At 42.1% G+C, this 18,647-nt stretch overlaps 4 protein-coding genes across 4 annotated transcripts in view; 2 read left to right on the top strand and 2 right to left on the bottom strand.

Moving 5' to 3' along the window:
* The window catches only part of taf8 (TAF8 RNA polymerase II, TATA box binding protein (TBP)-associated factor), a 19,698-nt gene extending 18,355 nt beyond the window's left edge, over positions 1 to 1,343 (top strand). The window contains exon 8 of the mRNA XM_037683878.1: positions 956 to 1,343. Coding sequence (XP_037539806.1) covers positions 956 to 1,093 — 138 coding nt within the window. The 3' untranslated portion in view covers positions 1,094 to 1,343. The remainder of the gene's footprint in view (positions 1 to 955) is intronic.
* A 150-nt stretch (positions 1,344 to 1,493) lies between these two features.
* On the bottom strand, positions 1,494 to 7,978 carry LOC119416594 (protein pitchfork-like). Its single transcript, XM_037683784.1, has 5 exons — positions 7,859 to 7,978; positions 7,635 to 7,733; positions 2,522 to 2,655; positions 2,339 to 2,453; positions 1,494 to 1,565 (listed from the first exon to the last, which is right to left on the bottom strand). The coding sequence occupies exons 1-5, from the start codon at positions 7,976 to 7,978 to the stop codon at positions 1,494 to 1,496; spliced, it is 540 nt and encodes a 179-aa protein (XP_037539712.1).
* Positions 7,979 to 9,225: 1,247 nt separating this feature from the next.
* Positions 9,226 to 15,854, bottom strand: atp6ap1b (ATPase H+ transporting accessory protein 1b). Its single transcript, XM_037683877.1, has 10 exons — positions 15,707 to 15,854; positions 15,201 to 15,321; positions 14,875 to 14,949; positions 14,597 to 14,787; positions 14,476 to 14,513; positions 14,276 to 14,361; positions 13,935 to 14,164; positions 13,796 to 13,831; positions 10,071 to 10,308; positions 9,226 to 9,970 (listed from the first exon to the last, which is right to left on the bottom strand). Exons 1-10 carry the CDS (start codon positions 15,826 to 15,828, stop codon positions 9,758 to 9,760), a joined length of 1,350 nt encoding a protein of 449 aa, XP_037539805.1. The 5' UTR covers positions 15,829 to 15,854; the 3' UTR covers positions 9,226 to 9,757.
* Positions 15,855 to 16,696: 842 nt separating this feature from the next.
* The window catches only part of gdi1 (GDP dissociation inhibitor 1), a 44,981-nt gene continuing 43,030 nt past the window's right edge, over positions 16,697 to 18,647 (top strand). Inside the window, exons 1-2 of the mRNA XM_037684651.1 lie at positions 16,697 to 16,986; positions 18,443 to 18,550. Coding sequence (XP_037540579.1) covers positions 16,942 to 16,986; positions 18,443 to 18,550 — 153 coding nt within the window. The 5' untranslated portion in view covers positions 16,697 to 16,941. The remainder of the gene's footprint in view (positions 16,987 to 18,442; positions 18,551 to 18,647) is intronic.

Below are 18,647 nucleotides of genomic sequence, written 5' to 3'. Positions count from 1 at the left end.
TATATGTGTGTGTGTGTGTGTGTGTATATATATATATGTGTGTGTGTGTGTGTGTATATATATATATGTTTGTGTGTGTGTATATATATATGTGTGTGTGTGTATATATATATATATATATATGTGTGTGTATGTATGTGTGTATGCATGTACATATATATGTCTATATATGTATATATATATGTATATAGTTTTAGGACGGCTGTGTGTCTACTCAGACGAGCCTCTGAAAACAGTCTGAATAGATCACTGAATGAAGGAAGTCTATTTGGACTAATTTACAAGCAATTAGTGAAAGAAAATAAAAACATAAATTGTCATTTTTAATATTTGATGTTTTAAATTGTTACAGCATACCGTGTAAGTCGTATCAGTCCAAATATGTCTATTAAAGTGGAAAAATCCATAAATGCGTTGCTTCGTCGTATAAGTCACATCTCTTATGTGTCACCGTTGTCAACCCGGAAATGTGGGCTGGTGTTTTGCCAAAAATCGATTTGCTGTTAAATGGTGGCTGCGGGAGTGTGCACGGGAGGATTTTAACAAGAATTTAACTAAATTAACACTTAAAAACAATAATTTTTTAGCTCGAAATTATAGCAAAGGTGTGTCAGTTGAACTTTTCCTTAATAAAAGTACTGTTAACTGTCAAATCAGCTGCATTTCACCGGGGCAGCACAGGGAAATGAAGCTGATTTGACAGTTGCTCCAGGCGAGCTAGACGAAGGTGGCATGCCAAACTACTCGAGCGCCATCTAGCGGCTGAAAATGGTAGTGTTCGTCAGAATGAATGAAAACGGTCATATCTCAGCCAAAAATTGGTTTATAAATATGGGGGGAACATAAATAAGACGCTTTGGTGTGTAAGTCGCAGCGCATGCACGTTATGCAAAAAAACTGTGACTTACAGCCACAAAAAATACAGGTAATAATTTTCGCTTGTTTTGTTGTCCAGGACGATCCAAGCGCAGACAAAGAGAACTCCATGCTCCATCCCAGCAGCGTTCCATCTGCCAAAGCCAGCGAAGACAACGTGATCGACAACCCGTACCTCCGGCCAGTCAAGAAACCCAAAGTGAGGAGGAAGAAATGAGTCAGGACCTCCTTCACATCAGACTGACGTATGTGTCAGTGGTTGGTGCTCGCAGACGTCCAGCCCAGCACAGAGGCGTGTCCCAGGACTCAGACCTGCTGGGGGAGCAGGGATCAGCAGCAGAGGGACCTGAGCTGCTGCCCACGTTTATATCACACCCCACATCTGACCAAGAGAACGGTTTTTGTTGTTACATTTTCTACAAGCGCTCGCGTTGTATAAACTTAAGACACCCAACATGCAGATCATAGAGGCTTTAGTGAATAAAAAACTTTTTACACTCTCACATAACAAATTTTACTTGACAACAGTTTTCAATCTTTTTTTGTTGGATGAAGAAAGCTTCAGTAAAAGAAGATGACAACAATCTCTTCTGTGAGCGTGTTGATGGTTTCATTCGTCAGCCATAGAAGTACAAGCTCAGATAGGCCAGTCTGCTCCTCTGTTTAACACGCTGCTTGTCACTGGTCAGCTGAGGAGGACAGACAAAAACAGAAGAGCTGCTGTTCAGTCAGGTGGAACAAGAATAAACCTGTTGGAGAAGTTAGAATTTTGTAATTGCAGCTGTGTAACATTTTGCAGGATAATTAAAAGGATAGTCTGGTCATTTTGAAATGTTTTGTCAAACAGTTAACACCTCATCAGTCATGACATCGGTCATAAAGCACGGAGAAAAGGAAAGAAATCTTCCTCCAGTGTAGGCTGACAAATGCTATATTGCATTTTATTTTATTTTTTTACTCGAACTGGTTTTCAAAAGAAAACCCTTGGAGCTCCTAAAACAGTTCCAGTGTGGACAGCAGAGCCCAGCTTAAAACCATTACCCCATATGGATCTTTGTGATGGCTCCATGTTGCAGGTAAGATACTGACAACTCTGGAAAAACTTCCCACAACTTCTGTTAAAACTTTACAATTGTTTCTAAAATTGCCTTTACCCAGGTCCACAGTGGTCCTGTTGATTTAACTGGGTTTTAGTGAGTGGTACTGTACAGTAGGCGTGCTGTCTGGAAATCTCTCAGCCTGACTGGCACATCTTCATTCTGAGCTCGTGTCTCTGCACCAACTGGTGGAGTTAGAATATGCCTTCCAAGACTGCGAAAACATTCCAATATGTATTCAGTCATTTAGTGTTTAAACGCCATCTCAGTGATGTTGGGTTTAAATAGCACATATGTAAGTTTGGCACCTTCATGTTTGGATCTATAAATCAAAAGATGGAGGTTCAGTTTGCAGGTTTCCTCACCTTCACTTGGACAGACTTCTCCAGCTGAGCCAGTCTGGACCAGTCTGGGCTCCCAAAGCGCATCGGCCAGCTCACTTTCTTGTTTGTCTCGACGTCGTGGTCGTACGTACCAGGTCTGAGTCATAAAGTAGCATGGGGTCAGTTCAGCACCATTACATCGAGCTGGCCGTGTTCATGTCTCACCCTGGGGTGGTGGCAGCAGTGTGTCGGGGACTTCTGAATCTTTGTGTGCTTGAGCTGAATGGTGTCTTGCCAGGAGGTGTGACTCTGGACTTGCTGTGGTCCTGCTGGTACTGCTGCGGTGAAGGGGTCACTGCCTGGAGATTCACATTACAATGAATGCAACAAAGTTCATGCTCAGTCATCCAGGTACCAAATCCAATAATTCTCAGTCAGGTCATCTGGACAGTTTCTTTTTTATAGAGATGTTTCACCCTCTGTCTGGAGGGCTTCATCAGTCTGAGGAGTTCCAGTAAACTGTTTCCCACCAAGCTGTAATTGGTGATTGTTAAATCATGCTTCTTCCAACTGAGGCGGCTGTCTAAACTGAAGCCCATATTGTCCAAAAAGAACCTGGAGACAGTAATACATGCATTCATTACATCTAGGCTTGATTACTGCAATTCACTCCCGTTTGGTATCAGTCAGACCTCCATTGCACGACTACAACTGGTCCAGAATGCAGCAGCCCGATTTTTAACCAGTACAGGCAAAAGAGAGCACATTACACCAGTTTTTAGCCTCACTGCACTGGTTACCGGTTCACTTTCGAATCCAGTTCAAAATACTCCTGTATGTCTACAAATCACTGAACAGTGTCCCCCCCACTCCCATCTCTCTGATCTGCTACAACCGTATGTCCCACCACGCTCCCTGAGGTCAGCGGACCAGTTGCTCCTCACAGTTCCAGGAACTCGTCTTAAGCGCAGAGGTGACAGGGCCTTCTCTGTAGCAGGACCAAGACTTTGGAACGAGTTACCTCTGCTTGTCAGACAGGCCCCCTCCCTCTCGGTTTTCAAATCCCATTTAAAAACTCACTACTATTCAGTAGCTTTCAACACCAGATGATCTGTGTTTGATCCTGTATGCTCCACACTGGTTTGTCGTCATTATCTGCATCGTTTTTATGTCTATATTCTGATTTACCTCATTTTGTATTTTGCTTTGTGTGTTACCTGTTGTTCTGTCTGTACAGCACTTTGGTTGGCCTTGTTGCTGTTTTAAGTGTTCTATAAATAAAGTGGTATGGTATGGTAAACTCCTTTAGCTCCATCAAACTGGTTGGTTCACTTAAGGAGTTTACTGCTTGGTGGGAAATAGTTTACTGGAACTCCTCTGACTGATTTGCTGGTGAAGATTCTCAGTCATCCAGGACATGATGAATTCAAAAAAGCGTTCAATACAAAAACAACTGGACTTTATTTGTAACAGAAGACGTTTCTCTCCTCATCCGAGGAGCTTTCTCAATTCAAAGAGCAGAGAGTGAGAGATACAGGTTCTAAGGCTGAGTGAGATAAGACACACACACATAAATTGACAAGTCACACCTTAACAGTTCGGGTTTCTTAAAGTCTTTGTTCCTCTAATTCACAGTCGAGGCCCCTCTGTTCCCATCAGGTGTGAAACCGGCTGGGAATCTGTTTTAAAGTTGCATTATACGTTTTTGAAAGTGGAAATCTGAGGCCTCCTCCTCTGTTAAGAGACGGCTTTTCTCTTTTTACATAAATTTCTTCCTTCACCCCCCTCTCAAACCATCTGTGTTCTCGATCCAAAATGTGCACATTTTGGTCCTCAACAGAGTGTCCCTTCTCTGTGAGGTGGAGGTGAACAGCTGAATCTTGTCCAGAGGAGGTGGCTCTCCTGTGTTGAGTCATGCGTCTGTGAAGAGGCTGTTTAGTTTCTCCAATGTAGAGGTCTGGACAGTCCTCGCTGCACTGGACCGCATACACTACACCACTCTGTTTGTGTATGGGTGTCTTGTCCTTAGGGTGGACCAGCCTCTGTCTGAGAGTCCTGTTGGGTTTGAAATGTACTGGGATCTTGTGTTTGTTGAAGATCCTTCTGAATTTCTCTGATACTCCAGCAACATAAGGGATGATGATGTTTTTACGTCTGTTCTTCTCCTTTTTCTGTTTATTGGTGTGTTTTGTAGATTTCCTCTCTGACTTGACAAAAGCCCAGTTAGGATATCCACATGTTTGAAGAGCTTCTTGAATATGTTTCTGTTCCTTTTCCTTCCCTTCTGTCTTCGTGGGGACGCGTTCGGCCCGATGTTGTAAAGTTCTGATGACAGAGAGTTTGTGTTCCAGTGGATGGTGGGAGTCAAACAGAAGATACTGGTCTGTGTGGGTTGGTTTTCTGTACACTTCAATGTTGAGGCTGTCCTCTCTCTCCATATGAACCAAACAGTCCAAAAAAGGCAGTTTGTTGTCGTTTGCATCCTCTCTGGTGAACTTGATGTTATCGACCGAGTTGATGTGTCTGGTGAACGCTTCCATTTCCTTGGCTTGGATTTTGAATTGAGAAAGCTCCTCGGATGAGGAGCGAAACGTCTTCTGTCACCAATAAAGTCCAGTTGTTTTTGTATTGAACGCTTTTTTGAATTCCTCTGACTGATGAAGCCCTCTGGTTAGAGGGCGAAACGTCTCCACAAAAATGAAACTGTCCAGAAGACCTGACTGAGAATTATTGGGTTACAATTGATGTTTTTTTAATAACTTAGAATTTACTTTCATAAAGTTAAAAAATGAACAAATAGGACTCAAATCTAATTTGCAAGGTGAAGACTTAAATAAAAAATATATAGTGCAGTTATACCTTACCTAACCCTTTCCTGTGAAAGAAGAAAATTATTTAAACAAATCTAAAACCTCTAATAAAAAAGGACTTTAAAGTCACGAGCTACTAACTGAGATGATTCTAGGAAATGAGTCTGTACCCAGACATCTGGTCGAGTCAAAGAGCGCTCCGGCTCCTCCTGGGGAGGCTCTCCCAGGTCAGAGGTGATGCTGTGTAATCCCTCAGCAAGTTCTGGGTCTGCCCTGGGATCTCCTCCCAGTGGGATGGGACTGGAAAATGGTCCAGAAGGAAACATCCAGGAGACATCCTAATCACATGCCCAAACTATCTCAGCTGATTCCTTTAAATGGGGAGGAGCGGCGGCTCTGAGCTGCCGTCGGATGATAAAACTCCTCACTCTATCTTAACTCTTTCTTACGAGCATGTCATCGATTACACGTTTTGTACCAGCCTGCTAGGTGGACATTTTACAGCTTAGGTGGAGAAGGGCTGAAGGCTGAGCCTGGGCACACTGCAGAGGAAGCTGGTTTGATCTTCTTGTGTTTGGGATCTTGTTCTTTTGGTCTTGATCCACACCTCATGACTACAGATGGTACCTGCAGTGTTCCCTCAGTGAGGACTGAACTAGACAAAAGGACCTCCTGCTCCACTCCTGTTTCCTGGAACATCTTGTTAAAAGATCTGAATTGACCTCTAAGTGGCTTCAAACATCTTGCTAGATTCCTGGCAAGAACCAGTGCACACATGTTCCTGTTTTTAGTATTTTACACTGCCCCACAACCTAGCTGTTTTTTTTTTTACTACTTTTCCTTTTAAATACCATTTTATTTTCACTTGTTTAAAAAATAAAATTTGTACGCATCCTTAATGACTGTCTTTGTCATCATTCTTTGTTGAAACCAGGTCTCTCTTGTAAATGAGTCACCGAGGCTCAATGGGACTAACCTGCAGAAATAAAGGTTGAATGAATGAATAGATGTGGAAGATGGTACTAGGGCTGCTGACTTGGGACCAGAAAGTTGCAGGTTAAACTTCCTGCCATGCTCACATGTCATGATGTCCCTAAACAAGACACCTAATTTCTCCCCGGGCGCCTACACAGCTGCCCGCTCCACCTGGGTGTCACGTGTGATGGGTTAAATGCAGAGAACTAATTCCACATTTCTCTGAGAGTTTCCTCCCACAAACCAAAACATGCATGTTAGTCCGATTGGTAACTCTAAATTGTCCCTATAGGTGAGAGAGAGTGAATGGTTGTTTGTGTCCCTGTGATGGACTGGAGACCTGTCCAGGGTGTCCCTGATCTCTCTCTCACAGTGATTGCTGAACATGGGCACCAGTGACCCCTGCGACCCAAAGGAAGAAGGGTACATTTAATAAATGGATGAATTTTTAACTGATAGTTGTCACAGACGTCTAAAATCAACTGAGTCTTGAGTTTCACCTTGTTTCTGTGTGGCTCTTACTCAGGGAGTGACAGACACCATGGTAACCATGGTGACACTAATGAGCCTCTGCTAACAGTTTAAACATTTCTTATTGTTCTTGGTTCTCTTTCTTGCACCGTTCAAAATGTAGTCACAGTTATACAAAACTGAAGTTAATTTTGGGCAGACTGAACTTTTAATGCTTTCATGAATGAAGAACTCGTTCAACCTTTATTTCTGCAGGTTAATCCCATTGAGCCTCCGGGACTCATTCACAAGAGAGACCTGATTTAACAAAGAGTGAAGACAACAGAGAGTAACAACGACAACAATACACAATCACAAAACAGGCATACTTTTTCTTTTAACAAATCAAAACAAAATGGCAACCAAAAGGACAGTCAAAAGGAAAGGTAGTGAAAAAACAAACTGAAAAACAGCTAGATTATAAGGAGGTGTAGAAAACTAAAACCAGAACATGTCTGCACTGGTTGTTGCCAGGAACTTAACAGATGTTTGAAGACACTTAGAGAGGTCAAGGTCGAGAGCTTCAGATCTTTTTACAAGATATTCCAGGAAACAGGAGCGGAGTAGGAGAAGGTCCTTTTGTCTAGTTCAGTCCTCACTGAGGGGACACTGCAGGTAATAATGTCCTGAGAGTGCACGCTGTAGCTGCACTCACGCAGAGACATGTAGGAGGAGATGTATGAAGGCAGCAGACCAAGAAGTGATTTAAAGATGAAAATGTACCAGTGAGAGTCTGCGTGAAGTTAATGGTGACCAGTTAACCAGTGCATACTGGGTGCAGTGGTGGGTACGGTAGTTACAGCCAGTTATGAATCTTAGTGCACCATGATAGACAACATCCAACATCTGCAGCATCCAACATCTGCAGCATCCAACATCTTCAGGGTTCTTGTAGGAGCGTTCATGTAAATAATGTCACCGTGATCAATGGAGGGAAGGAAGGTCACAGATACAAGGTGTTTCCTAACATTCAGGGTTAGACAGGATCTGTTTCTGAAAAAGAAACCCAGTTGAACTCCTTTGAGGCACATTATGTAACATACTTGGGTACAAGGTGGAAAGCGGGCAGCAGTCCTAGCAGAGAGGCCGTATCCTCGCCTACTTTCAGGTTTCTTTTCTAATTCATAAATGATGGTGCCGATCTGTGGAAAACAAAGGACAGAAATTAAGTTGGTCATTTATCACATGGCCAACACAACAGTTTGTGAACAGAAATGTTAAACATGACATTTCTTCATAAAACCAGTGGTCTTACATCTGGACAGACCTTATGGTTGTCATAGCAGCCAGGGCCCAGATGTGGCGCGTTCTCGTGGTTTCCCGGTTGCGGGAAAAGTCTCATTTCCTGTGAACTGCTAAATATCACTCGAGGACGAACTGCTGACATTTTGGAGAAAAACCTGTCGCAGAGACTGAGCGGGACGGAACGGTGAGCTTCGTTTGGTGACGGTCGCTGTTGGTGACCGTCCGTAACTATGGCAACCGAGCGCCGCACCAAGGGCGCGTGCTCCGGAAATGACATCAGGTTCTGCCAAACGATACACTACAGTCATCTCAGCTATCAGAATCTTTTGCAAACATGCAACCAAACCAACCCAAAGTTAGGATGATAGACTTAATATGTCGTTTGTTGCAGCTTCAGGCAATAAGTGCTATTGATAAATAAATAAATAAATAAACAAATAAATAAATAAATCCAGAGAGCACGACTGACAATTTCAAAAGACCAAAACTTCCAAAAAAGCTTCCAACGTGCTTCACTCGCAGTCAGATGTGTTGAAGAGTGATGGCTGAGTCCAGACAGGTAGAAGAGCTCCAACAGCTGCTGCACCAGGACCAGAGCTTTTCCAACAGTCAACTCATCCTCTCCTCGTGCGCAGCTGCATGCGCCCCACCACCCAGCTTCGTACTGGAGGTGCTCGGGTGTAGTCCTCCACCTCAAATGCATCCTCTCCCAGAATCCACTGCGGTAGCAGTCAGAATCCTGGTGTGAATGGTTTGGGGTGTGGTCCAGATCCTGCACCAGTGTGTTGTCACGTTCACGCTCACTCACACCTGACATGCACGTTTTTGGAAACCCACGCATGCACGGAGAGAACATGCAGCCTCCACCCAGAACGTTCACTGGCCGGGATTCGATCCAGCAACCTTCTCACTGAGAGGCAGCAGCTCCACCAACTGCGCCTCCCCCAGAAAATAATAACTGGATGTAAATCAAAACTGATGAACCTTATGATCCAATTCAAAATGGCTGCCACAGCTAGCAGGCTACACAAACAGCAGTGCTGAGCTCGATCTGATGTGGGAGTAGCTGAGAGTCGTTCCCAACAGTGTCGTCACACACGAGTACACTAATTTATGTTCAGAACAAAATGGCTAACGGTCCAGTTTCTCATCACAAGATGAACTTTATCTCAAACTGTGGCGTCATGCATTCCCTCCGTCAGAACAAGCAGATCATGGACGGATGGTTTACTGAGGGTTTAATAACGGTGGAATATTTGGAGCTTCTGCGCTGTTGGGACCTGCTGAGCAGGAAACTGTTCGCTCAGTGAAAATAATAACCTCATTTAAAATACAACTCTTCATCAAATCCATGAAGTAATTATATCTTTATTTCCAATAGAGTCTCTTGTACATGACATGGCAACTGCACATTTTCGTTTTTGGCCAAAGTGATAAATGGTCACTGGATTATGGGTAAAGTGACAGGCACCGTTTTTTATACAAATAAATTACAGTTCAAGTGATAAAACAAAATTAACCATGTTCTTCTGTAAGGCAACCATCTCAAACGAACTATTATGTACAGGCACTTCTTTCATTAATAATACTCTTTAAATTAATTATGTTGGGAATAATCAAACAAAAACTGCGGTCTACAGCAGCCACAGCAGTCACTTTCACTGCTAACAGCTGTTTCTATGGAAAACATTAGCTGGCAACACCTTACACCACTGGTTTCAAAATCAAATTTTAAAAGTTGCAGCAACTTTGGCATGCAAGTATAAATAGAAAAATAAGGAATGCGCCATAGAAATGACCAGCACCTAAGAATACCAATCAAAACAGTGTGTGCAGAAAATAAAAGCAGCACATCCAATGCACAAAGGGTTCAGAAGGCACTCGAGACACCGGAGAGTGGGATTCGTACGTTGGGAGTGCTTCACTCTGACTGAGGCACTGAAATGGACGGACCTTTGGGGTCGTCGAAGCGATCCATGGTGTTTAGTTGCATTATCATATGTAAGCCATACACAAAAATGAGCAGCATGAGCAGCGAGGTGAGCAGGCCCATCCAAATCCCTGGCGTGAAGAAGCCTGCACAATCACTGGCATAGGAGAAGTTTGTTCCTTTGGCCAAACCAAAGCCCTGAATCTGCATGAGAAACAACAAAATACAGGAATAATACCAAAGGTACACGGTTTATTCAAAGCAGTACTTGATACTATGCTGTAGGAGTAAAGTACAGCTTTACCTGGAAGTCAGTAAAGTTAAGTCTCCACTGTGCCGTCTCCTCGGTGGTGGCGTTTGGAATTAGCAGAGCATTTGGGAAGCTTTTCACAGACTGGCAATGGAAGGAGTACTCTGCAGGGGCGTAGACGCCGCCCCTCCCAATGAAGGAACCAGTTGTACCATTTACCTGCAGCTGCACAGAGTCCAGGGTGAACCAGTAACGTGCAGACACTGGATAGAACTGCCGACTCATGGCAAAACTGCAGATCAAACGAGGGAAACTAGCTTAGTAATTCAGTTCTACAAAGAAATAGTTTCTAACATGATAAAAACCTATTATCTGACTGAGGTGACTACAAAAGGGTGTCAACTACACTCTGTTCTAAACTAACACAATCTACTTTAAAGCACATCTAAAAATATTTTAGCAACAAATTCAACAATGTGTTTAACCAAGTGCATAAAGGTGATATTCACTTGGAACACTAAAAACATCCGTACATTGACTGTAAATTACTAGGTTTATATGTGCATCGCTGCAGTTTTGTTACCTGCATGATGTAAAATTATTGGATGTGGAAAAGGTTTTTTGTTAAATATAATTAAGGTACTATAATGCCTTTTTCGTAGTTCAAAACTGAAGGCATAATATCCAGTTTCTGGGTTCTGCCACGTCGTATGTTTGGAGCCAGTTTGTGCACTTAGGATGTGGGGCAGAAGCCCCGCCCACTTCCCCACACACAGTGGTGGTGTTTTTAAGCACTGACTGACTGCAACTGTATTAGATAAATAAATATTTGAAGAAACAAAGGGAAGGCAAGAACTACGTAAATCAAGAGAACACCTGGAAAAAAATGACTGAGGTGTATTTTTATTGTCTAATCAGGCGAAGTGTCTTGTTTACACAGCATCAAACCCATTCTGCAGTCAACCAACAGGGGGCGCTCGTGCTGCTTTAACTTCCACTTCTGTGTTTGTTCTTGTGTCTAGTTATAAAGAAATGTTGGTAATAGTATTCAGCAGTTTAAGAAGAAAATCTTGTGGTACCTTTCTGCGCTCCTAATCTAATCTGTTTTTACAATCTCCAAACCATGACACAACTTCTGACGTGTTTTACAGATGACTGCAGGCTTTCACTGTTGAGCCTTACTCCCAGAATCAACACATTTTGATGTCAATTTTAACTGAAAACACTGAATTTGGAATTGTTACTCCTTAAAGGACCGTTGTACAAATTAAATAAAACTAAATAATAGAATACGATCTAGTTTTCGTGTAATTTACAGTATGTTTCCGTTTTCTTTCCTCAGTAATGGATTTGTGGCAATCATTCTTCCACTAAAACTAAGCTAAAGTAAAACCATCAGCTCTAACTGAATCTCAAACTCTGCCAGAGTCAAATGCCAAAGAAAAAAGATGACTCTTGAGCACAAGTAGCAAGAGTCTGTGAGCTCTTCCAACGAATAGGAGCAACGACTAGAAAAGTGTGATCACTGTAGATTTAACAAATGAACAACAATACAAGTCTCAATCCCTGTTTCAGGTCCTTCACTTGTTCCTTAAGGAGAAGATTTGCAGGAACTGTTAATCTACAGTAAATAGTTCTTAGCCTTTACACATCTTATGTTGTCCTGCTCATATTTTACCAGAGCCCTTTACAAAGGGCTGTTCCAGTAAACTACTCGGGGAGCCGTAGTTACTGGAACCAGCAGCTCAGGGGCCGGACCCCCAGCACTTCTTTCCATTGACCCTTTATTTATACAGGTACTCTCACTGAGCCAACTCATTTTCAAGGGGCCTGTTTGGGAGCAGATGGGGGTTAAGGGCCTTGCTCATGGGCCCAGAGTGGGGCGAATGAGGGTGGGGGCAAGTGTGGGTGCTTCACCTACCCCACCCACATTTTTGATGTTGTTGGTACCGGGGCATGAACCGGCGACCTTCCGATCACAGGCCCACCTTCTCCAACCTCTGCACCACCACTCCCCAATTAAAGTCATTATGTAAATAGACCACGAATTACAACGATTTAATTATGTTTATTTTGCTGTAGTGAAGTATAAATGCAATAAACGGAACCCAAAAGTGTAATTCATAGAAATAACATTTCCAGATTTATTTTCTTGCAATAAAAGTTGTGATATCTAATGAAACAACATTAAAAACTAAAATGTCACATTATGCCTCCTATTTAACAATTCAAGTTAATTCAGTTTATTTACATAATGCCAAGTCACAACAGAAGTCGTCTCAGGGCGCTGAAAGAAACGTTCATATAGATCAAATATTAAGTTAACACTATTTATCAGAGGAGCAGCCCTGCTTTGAATTTAACACCATTATTATTATGTCATCCATGACTTGCCAAAATCTTTATGCTTTTCAAAATAAAACAGAAAATGCTGACCGTTCTTGATGTTCTCTGAACGACCAACATGTTGCTGTTCCAGGTGGGTCCATGAAGAACCAGTTCTCATTTACAATGAAATGGCTGCTCAGACCAATGGTTCATAAACCACAGCTGATATTACAGATCTCATTGTTCCATATTTTACTAACAGAGCACTTTGCTCTCAGACTGCAGGTTTCCTTGTGGTTCCTAGAGTCTCCAAAAGCAGAATGGAGGAAGATCTTTCAGTTGTCAGGCTCCTCTCTTGTGGAACAACTTCCTGGTTCCTGCCTTTAACACATTGTGATCTCATTTGGTATTTCGTTGTTGATGACTGTGTTCATCCATTTTGCTTTTACTCCCCGACATTTAACGCAGGGTGATTTGATTTAGTATTTCATCGTTTCTCATTATATTTCATGTTTTTATGCTTTTATTCATGTTGCTGTGATATGTTGTTATGAATATTTGATGCTGTGATCTTTTTGGTAAGCACTTTGAGAACAGTTACTGTTTTAAATGTGCTGTATAAATAAATGTGCCTTGACTTCCAGTTTGTGTCCGTGAGGCTGACACACTGTTCAGTTTTAAGACTGGACTTAAGACTTTCCTTTTTGATAAATCCTATAGTTAGGGTCGGCTTGGGTTTCCTGAGCTGTCCCTTAGTCACGCTGCTATAGGCTTAGACTGCTGGAGGACAAACTGACCACACTTCTTCACTCTGCTGCTGTTTTTACTTACTCCAAATGTCCAAATAATTTAAAGTCCTTCTGAAAACCTGGAGAAGTACAGGTCAAAACATTTTTAAGTAACTACAAGACAGTGCAGCTCATTGGAAGAAAAAAAGAATGAAGGAAGTTTTTTTTCTCACAATACTGGATGTTGCAAAATGTGGAGACTGTTTCTTCTAGACTTGTAACTGCCAGTTTATTTTATGTTCACATTCAAAGCTTGTACGGTCTAATTATATGTAGTTTTACATGCCACCTGTAGTTGGCGCTGTATTCAGGTGTGAAAAGTAACCAGAAGAAGTCCGTCCGGAGCAATGAGTGAGTATCAGCAAGTAAGCACGGACTTTTAAATTCAAGAAGAGTTCAAAGAAGCTGAAACCCAAGAAACACGCCTAATTCCTTTTGGCAACACACAGACAACGAGGTATGTTTTATTTCTGTATTTTGTTTTATTTTGAGTGTACAAGCGTTTGATATTAATATTTGTTTATTTTTCTTGCGAGTTCATTGTTTTATTTTGTGCATCTTCTTTAGTTTTCACGTACTGAATCTTAATAAATTCATCAGTTTGAGGAAACCGCTTGTGTCTGGGCGTGCGTGAAAGGAGTTATAATAATGAAATGGTCTTACCTCAGTTTGTAACCGGATGAATAAGTAAGCACAAGCCTAATGTGAAGGAAAAAGCAAAATATAAATTAGTTTAAATTCTCCCTTTGAAAAACAACTACATAAACCTTTATTGACAGCTGTCAGGAAAAAGCCAACCTACAGTGAATTGTCACCGTTGCACATGGATCCTGTCAAGTCAGGGGTTTCTGCATTTAAGTCAATCCACGTTGAAGTGCGTGAGAGGCTGACACTGAGGTTCTGAGCCCACAGCATTATGCACGGGCTTTGTGATGCATTGAGAAACACTATGGGTGGCTTGACATCAGGGGCAGCAGTTTGTAGTAAGGAACGGCCCACTTGCTCTTTCGACACAGATGTTTCTGAAATCACCTGCAAAGTAAAACAAGTCATTTATGTCCTCATTAACTTTTAGTTAAGTACCCAGTGTGTTTTTGAGCTTTAAATCTTTATGCTAATTATATAAACATGATGAGCTCTTACTCTTGACGGCTGGAGTCCTGTGTATATTGCAGTGTATGGAACATCTCTGGCTTTCAAGAAACCCACAAATTTTCCAATAATCTTATCTGATGACAACAAAATAGTCCAGAATTCTATTATTAGAAATATGTACCGGTATACAGTGTGACGCAGCTGATTACAAATATACACCAGCAAAAATACTTAGGTGAACATTTTACCGTTATGATTTAGGACTTCCTTGCATGATTTAGGTGAGCTATGAAAAAACAAGGAAACGTTAAAGATGCCAAAACTTCTCATTCAGAATACATAACTGAAAGAAACTTAAGAAACCCTCACTTGCTGCAATAAGGCAGATTGATGAGCAGTAGATTGTTGGCAGATGTGGCAAGGCTCGGGTGGGACCGTGTCTCTGCATCAACAAGCAGAGGTGAAGCACCAAGCTTCTCCTGCAGCAGAGAGGTGACAGCAGAGGGGCCAGCCCACTCCAGGGCAGGAAGCGTCACTGACGATGAAGACTGCATCACAGCCTGAAAAACAGTGAATGAAAAGAGTTAACACGCTTACTTACCTATATTTTTGGCAAATTAGCTTATAATTACTTCTATAAAACCAACCTCAAGGTTTTTAAAGTTGCTTTCCTGCTTGTTTCCAAACACTCCTCCAAACATGGTAAAGTCATCTTTGCTTAGCTGAGCAAATAATTAAAGAAAGAATAACTCTACCTTTTGTAAACCATAAAATAAACACCATAAATCAGTTATAGTAATTTTAACTACAGACAAAAGCTTTGAACAACATGCACTGTAGGAAGTACATGAAAGCTCACTATCACGCCACAATGAGCAGTCTGAGCAGGACTTCTGCTTCTCCTCATGATTCACCATGACGGCCGGACCTGTACTGAGGGAAACAATGCAGTTTTCCTGTGCCGTGCACTGACCTTGTCCTGCAGGAACAGGAGCACAGTGTGTGAGCCAGAGCCAAAGGCTGAGGTGAGGTAGAGCGCCAGCTCCTCAATGGATGTGATGTGACCAGCCGTGGGTGGAGGCTCGACTGGTAAACTTCACATGTAACAACAAAGCAGTGTTGTTCTTATTATCCTACACGTTTCAAAGTGTCAGTACAGTCCTAGCATCACTTCCTGTTGTCACCATTTATTAACAAGCATACAAAGTTACTGACTCCTTTAGATTTAGTAACAATTAATAAAGCAAATATTCCCCACAGCACTGGTGAATACAGTATACCAAAACTATTCAGACAAGTGTAAAGCATTATTACAGTAACTACATGAACACAGTACAGTTGTTTCTCTGAATAAACCAGTTCATACAATAAGTTTTCACATTTCCTGTTTTCAAAACAAGAATGTTAGCGTTAGCATCGAACACAGCTTAGCTGTAGCAGCAAGCATTGTTTCGTAACAAAATAAAAGTTAAACCCTACCTGTTACTAGACCACATGAGGAGTGGAACTTGTGCTGTGGTGCTCCCCGAAGCCAAGCAGGAGGCGAAAAACAAAGCAAAAGTCAGTAATCCTCTCCGACCGAGGCGCGTTCTTCCAGCCATTTTGCTTCGAGCTGTTCCGCAAAGCTCGGATCACGTGACCCGGAGCTGCTGACAGTCATGTGCGCAGTCACGAGCGACTTCCTGCTTTCTTTCATCCGACCTGCGTGCGCTGCTGCTTCCACTTTTTATTACTCCCTTTGCCATAAAACACGTAGAAACTATTAAACCTTTGTGGAAATAAGCTCAAGGACTACTGCCCACCTGTCCACCGTACAGCTAACTCTTCTAAAACATCAACAAACAACACATCTCAGGACTACGTGCTTCTTACGGCTGTCCTGTAAGATGTCCTATTAAACATGCACGTAATTAACTGTGCGCGTTCTTAAAGAGTGAGGGAACACCTGGCAGCTGTCCATGGTGCTGACGTTTCACTACCCGTGTCATTGTTTACAATAATATTATATTTACATGTGACGTGACAAACAGTGTAAAACACAAAGTAAACAAAAGAATACAGACTGTATTCTTTTGTTTACTTTGTGTTTTACACTGTTTGTCACGTCACATGTTACTGTATTATACAGTACAAGAAAAGTGTTTACTTTTGGAAACTCAAATGCCCGCATGCTTTCTGCGGGTGAAGGCAGCTCCATCCACACAGCTGCAGCGGAGGGATACTGCTGCCTGCGTTCACGCAAGGCTGCGCGTGCACAAGCGGAGGAGAGGATGGAAAGAAGTGGCACACACTTTGCTCAAACTGAAAGTCCCGACACCAGCGTTCATGTCCACATCTAAATATAGAGTAAACATAAAGTGATCGTTAAAGTCTGATCATAGCGCGCGTTAGGCAGCTCTTGATCCACTGCGCTGTGAGGGCAGAGAACAGGATGCGGACTAGTTTCCGACGCGCAGGGACATTGTTCTAGAGTGCTCCATGGTCAGGGCCATCTTTGGTCGTCCTCGCCGGTGACGGTTTGGGCGATATTTCCCATTAGTCATTAAAGCCTGATGGTCAGAAGAGATCATTTCACATCAAAGCGCCGTTTAAAGCAGCTGCCTTGAGACCGGGACCAGACTTCATCCCTGCGCTCAGTCTCACCGGCGTTCTTTCCTTCAGCGCCCTCCATTTGTCAAAAAGAGAGAAGGAGACGGGAGAGGCGCCGCTCCACCATGGATGAGGAATATGATGTGATCGTGCTGGGCACCGGGCTCACGGTAAGTAGTCCAGCTGCGTCCAGAGGAGGCTGTGGGAACTTCCAGCTGCACATTTCACACGACAGGTCGCCTCTCAACACTCAGCGCTTTCTGCGTTCGCTTGCTATTTATTAGATTAGAAAAATACAACAACAAAACGGGTTCTGGGAATAAAAAGAATCGCAGTAATTTTATTATTTGTTATAAAACAGCACAGGTCTCCAGAAAGTGGTGCCTGTTTCCTCTACGCAGCCGCCTAAGTGTTCAGTTACACCCTCCAGCATCTTTTAGGCGTAACCCCTCACTGTGCCATGGTCTTTTTGCGCGCGCGCACATACACGCGCGCGCACACACATATAGGCCTCCATCGTGAGGGTGGTGCAGGCCTTTGCACGGTTTTTATTCACGGCTCTTTAAACGCACCCAGTGCGGCAGAACTGCGCCAGGAATGTTTTAGGTCCGAATAATGGGAAGAATGGTTCTGTTCGCAGCCATTAATGGAGGATTCAACACTGTGCTATCAAACACCCCTATGTCAGTTATTCTCCTTTATTATTATTATTGTTGTTGTTATTGTTGTTGGTATTATTATTGTTGTTATTATTATTGCGTGGACTTGGTTTTGCGCATGCGTACAGCGCCTCTCCAGTCCCTGTCAAAGCCCAGTTACTATTTTCATTTTCTGTCTGAAACTGCTAAAGGCTGCTCAGAGAAGAGACAAACAAAGAAATCAAATATTATAGATTGTAGAAATTATTTCATGTATTTTCTGTTAAATCTGTAAAAGGAAACTTCTTTTTGTGTGACAGCTTATTATTCTTCATTATTCATACTCTTGTTTGTTGGTTTTTTTATTTTTCTGTGTATTTTTTACTCTGACATACTTTGTTCTGTTAGTCATCAACGTATGAAAATGTTCAGCATCACCTGAAGATACTGTGACGTTGTTTTACTTGTAACTTTTACACTTCTCACAATAGTTAACATTTTTATACATATTTTCACACCATACTTTAATTTTTTGACAAGTACTTTGTATTTAGTGCTAATGTTCTGCTATTTTTACATTTCAGACAGCATTTTGCTCCTTTTAGCTACTGTTCTCCATTTAGCTGCCTCTATTTACCTTGTTAGTCTTTTGATACATTTAACTTTTAGCTTGAATTTTTTTCTGTTTTAACTTTTAGTTGGTCTTTTTATAACTTAATAATATAATAGGTTTTAGATAACTGCTACTTTTAGATTTTAGCTGGTATTCTGTCATTTTTATCTTTTAGCAAACATTTTTCATTGATTAGCTTTTAGCTAGTGCTTTTTTTAAAGCTTTAACATTTCAGTCATAGCGTCTTCAACAAATTTCAGCATTCCCACTGCAATTTCACAGAAACTGCCTTTTCTTTAGTCTTTATTTAATATGTTGGTGTTAACAATTAGAAAGTCTAATGGTGGTTTTGTGTGCGTGTCTTGTTTTTGGCAGGAATGCATTCTGTCCGGCATCATGTCTGTGAATGGGAAAAAGGTCCTCCACATGGACAGGAACCCCTACTATGGTGGGGAGAGCTCCTCCATCACTCCCCTGGAGGAGGTATATGAAAAGCATCCATCCATCCATCCATCCATCCATCCATCCATCCATCCATCCATCCATCATCCATCCATCATCCATCCATCCATCCATCCAT

Source organism: Nematolebias whitei, chromosome 11, assembly GCF_014905685.2.
Source record: "Nematolebias whitei isolate Nwh7 chromosome 11, NemWhi1, whole genome shotgun sequence".
NCBI classification, from domain to species: Eukaryota; Metazoa; Chordata; class Actinopteri; order Cyprinodontiformes; family Rivulidae; genus Nematolebias; species Nematolebias whitei.
Note: the sequence above shows the minus strand (reverse complement) of the source record. Positions and strands in the feature narration are given on the sequence as shown.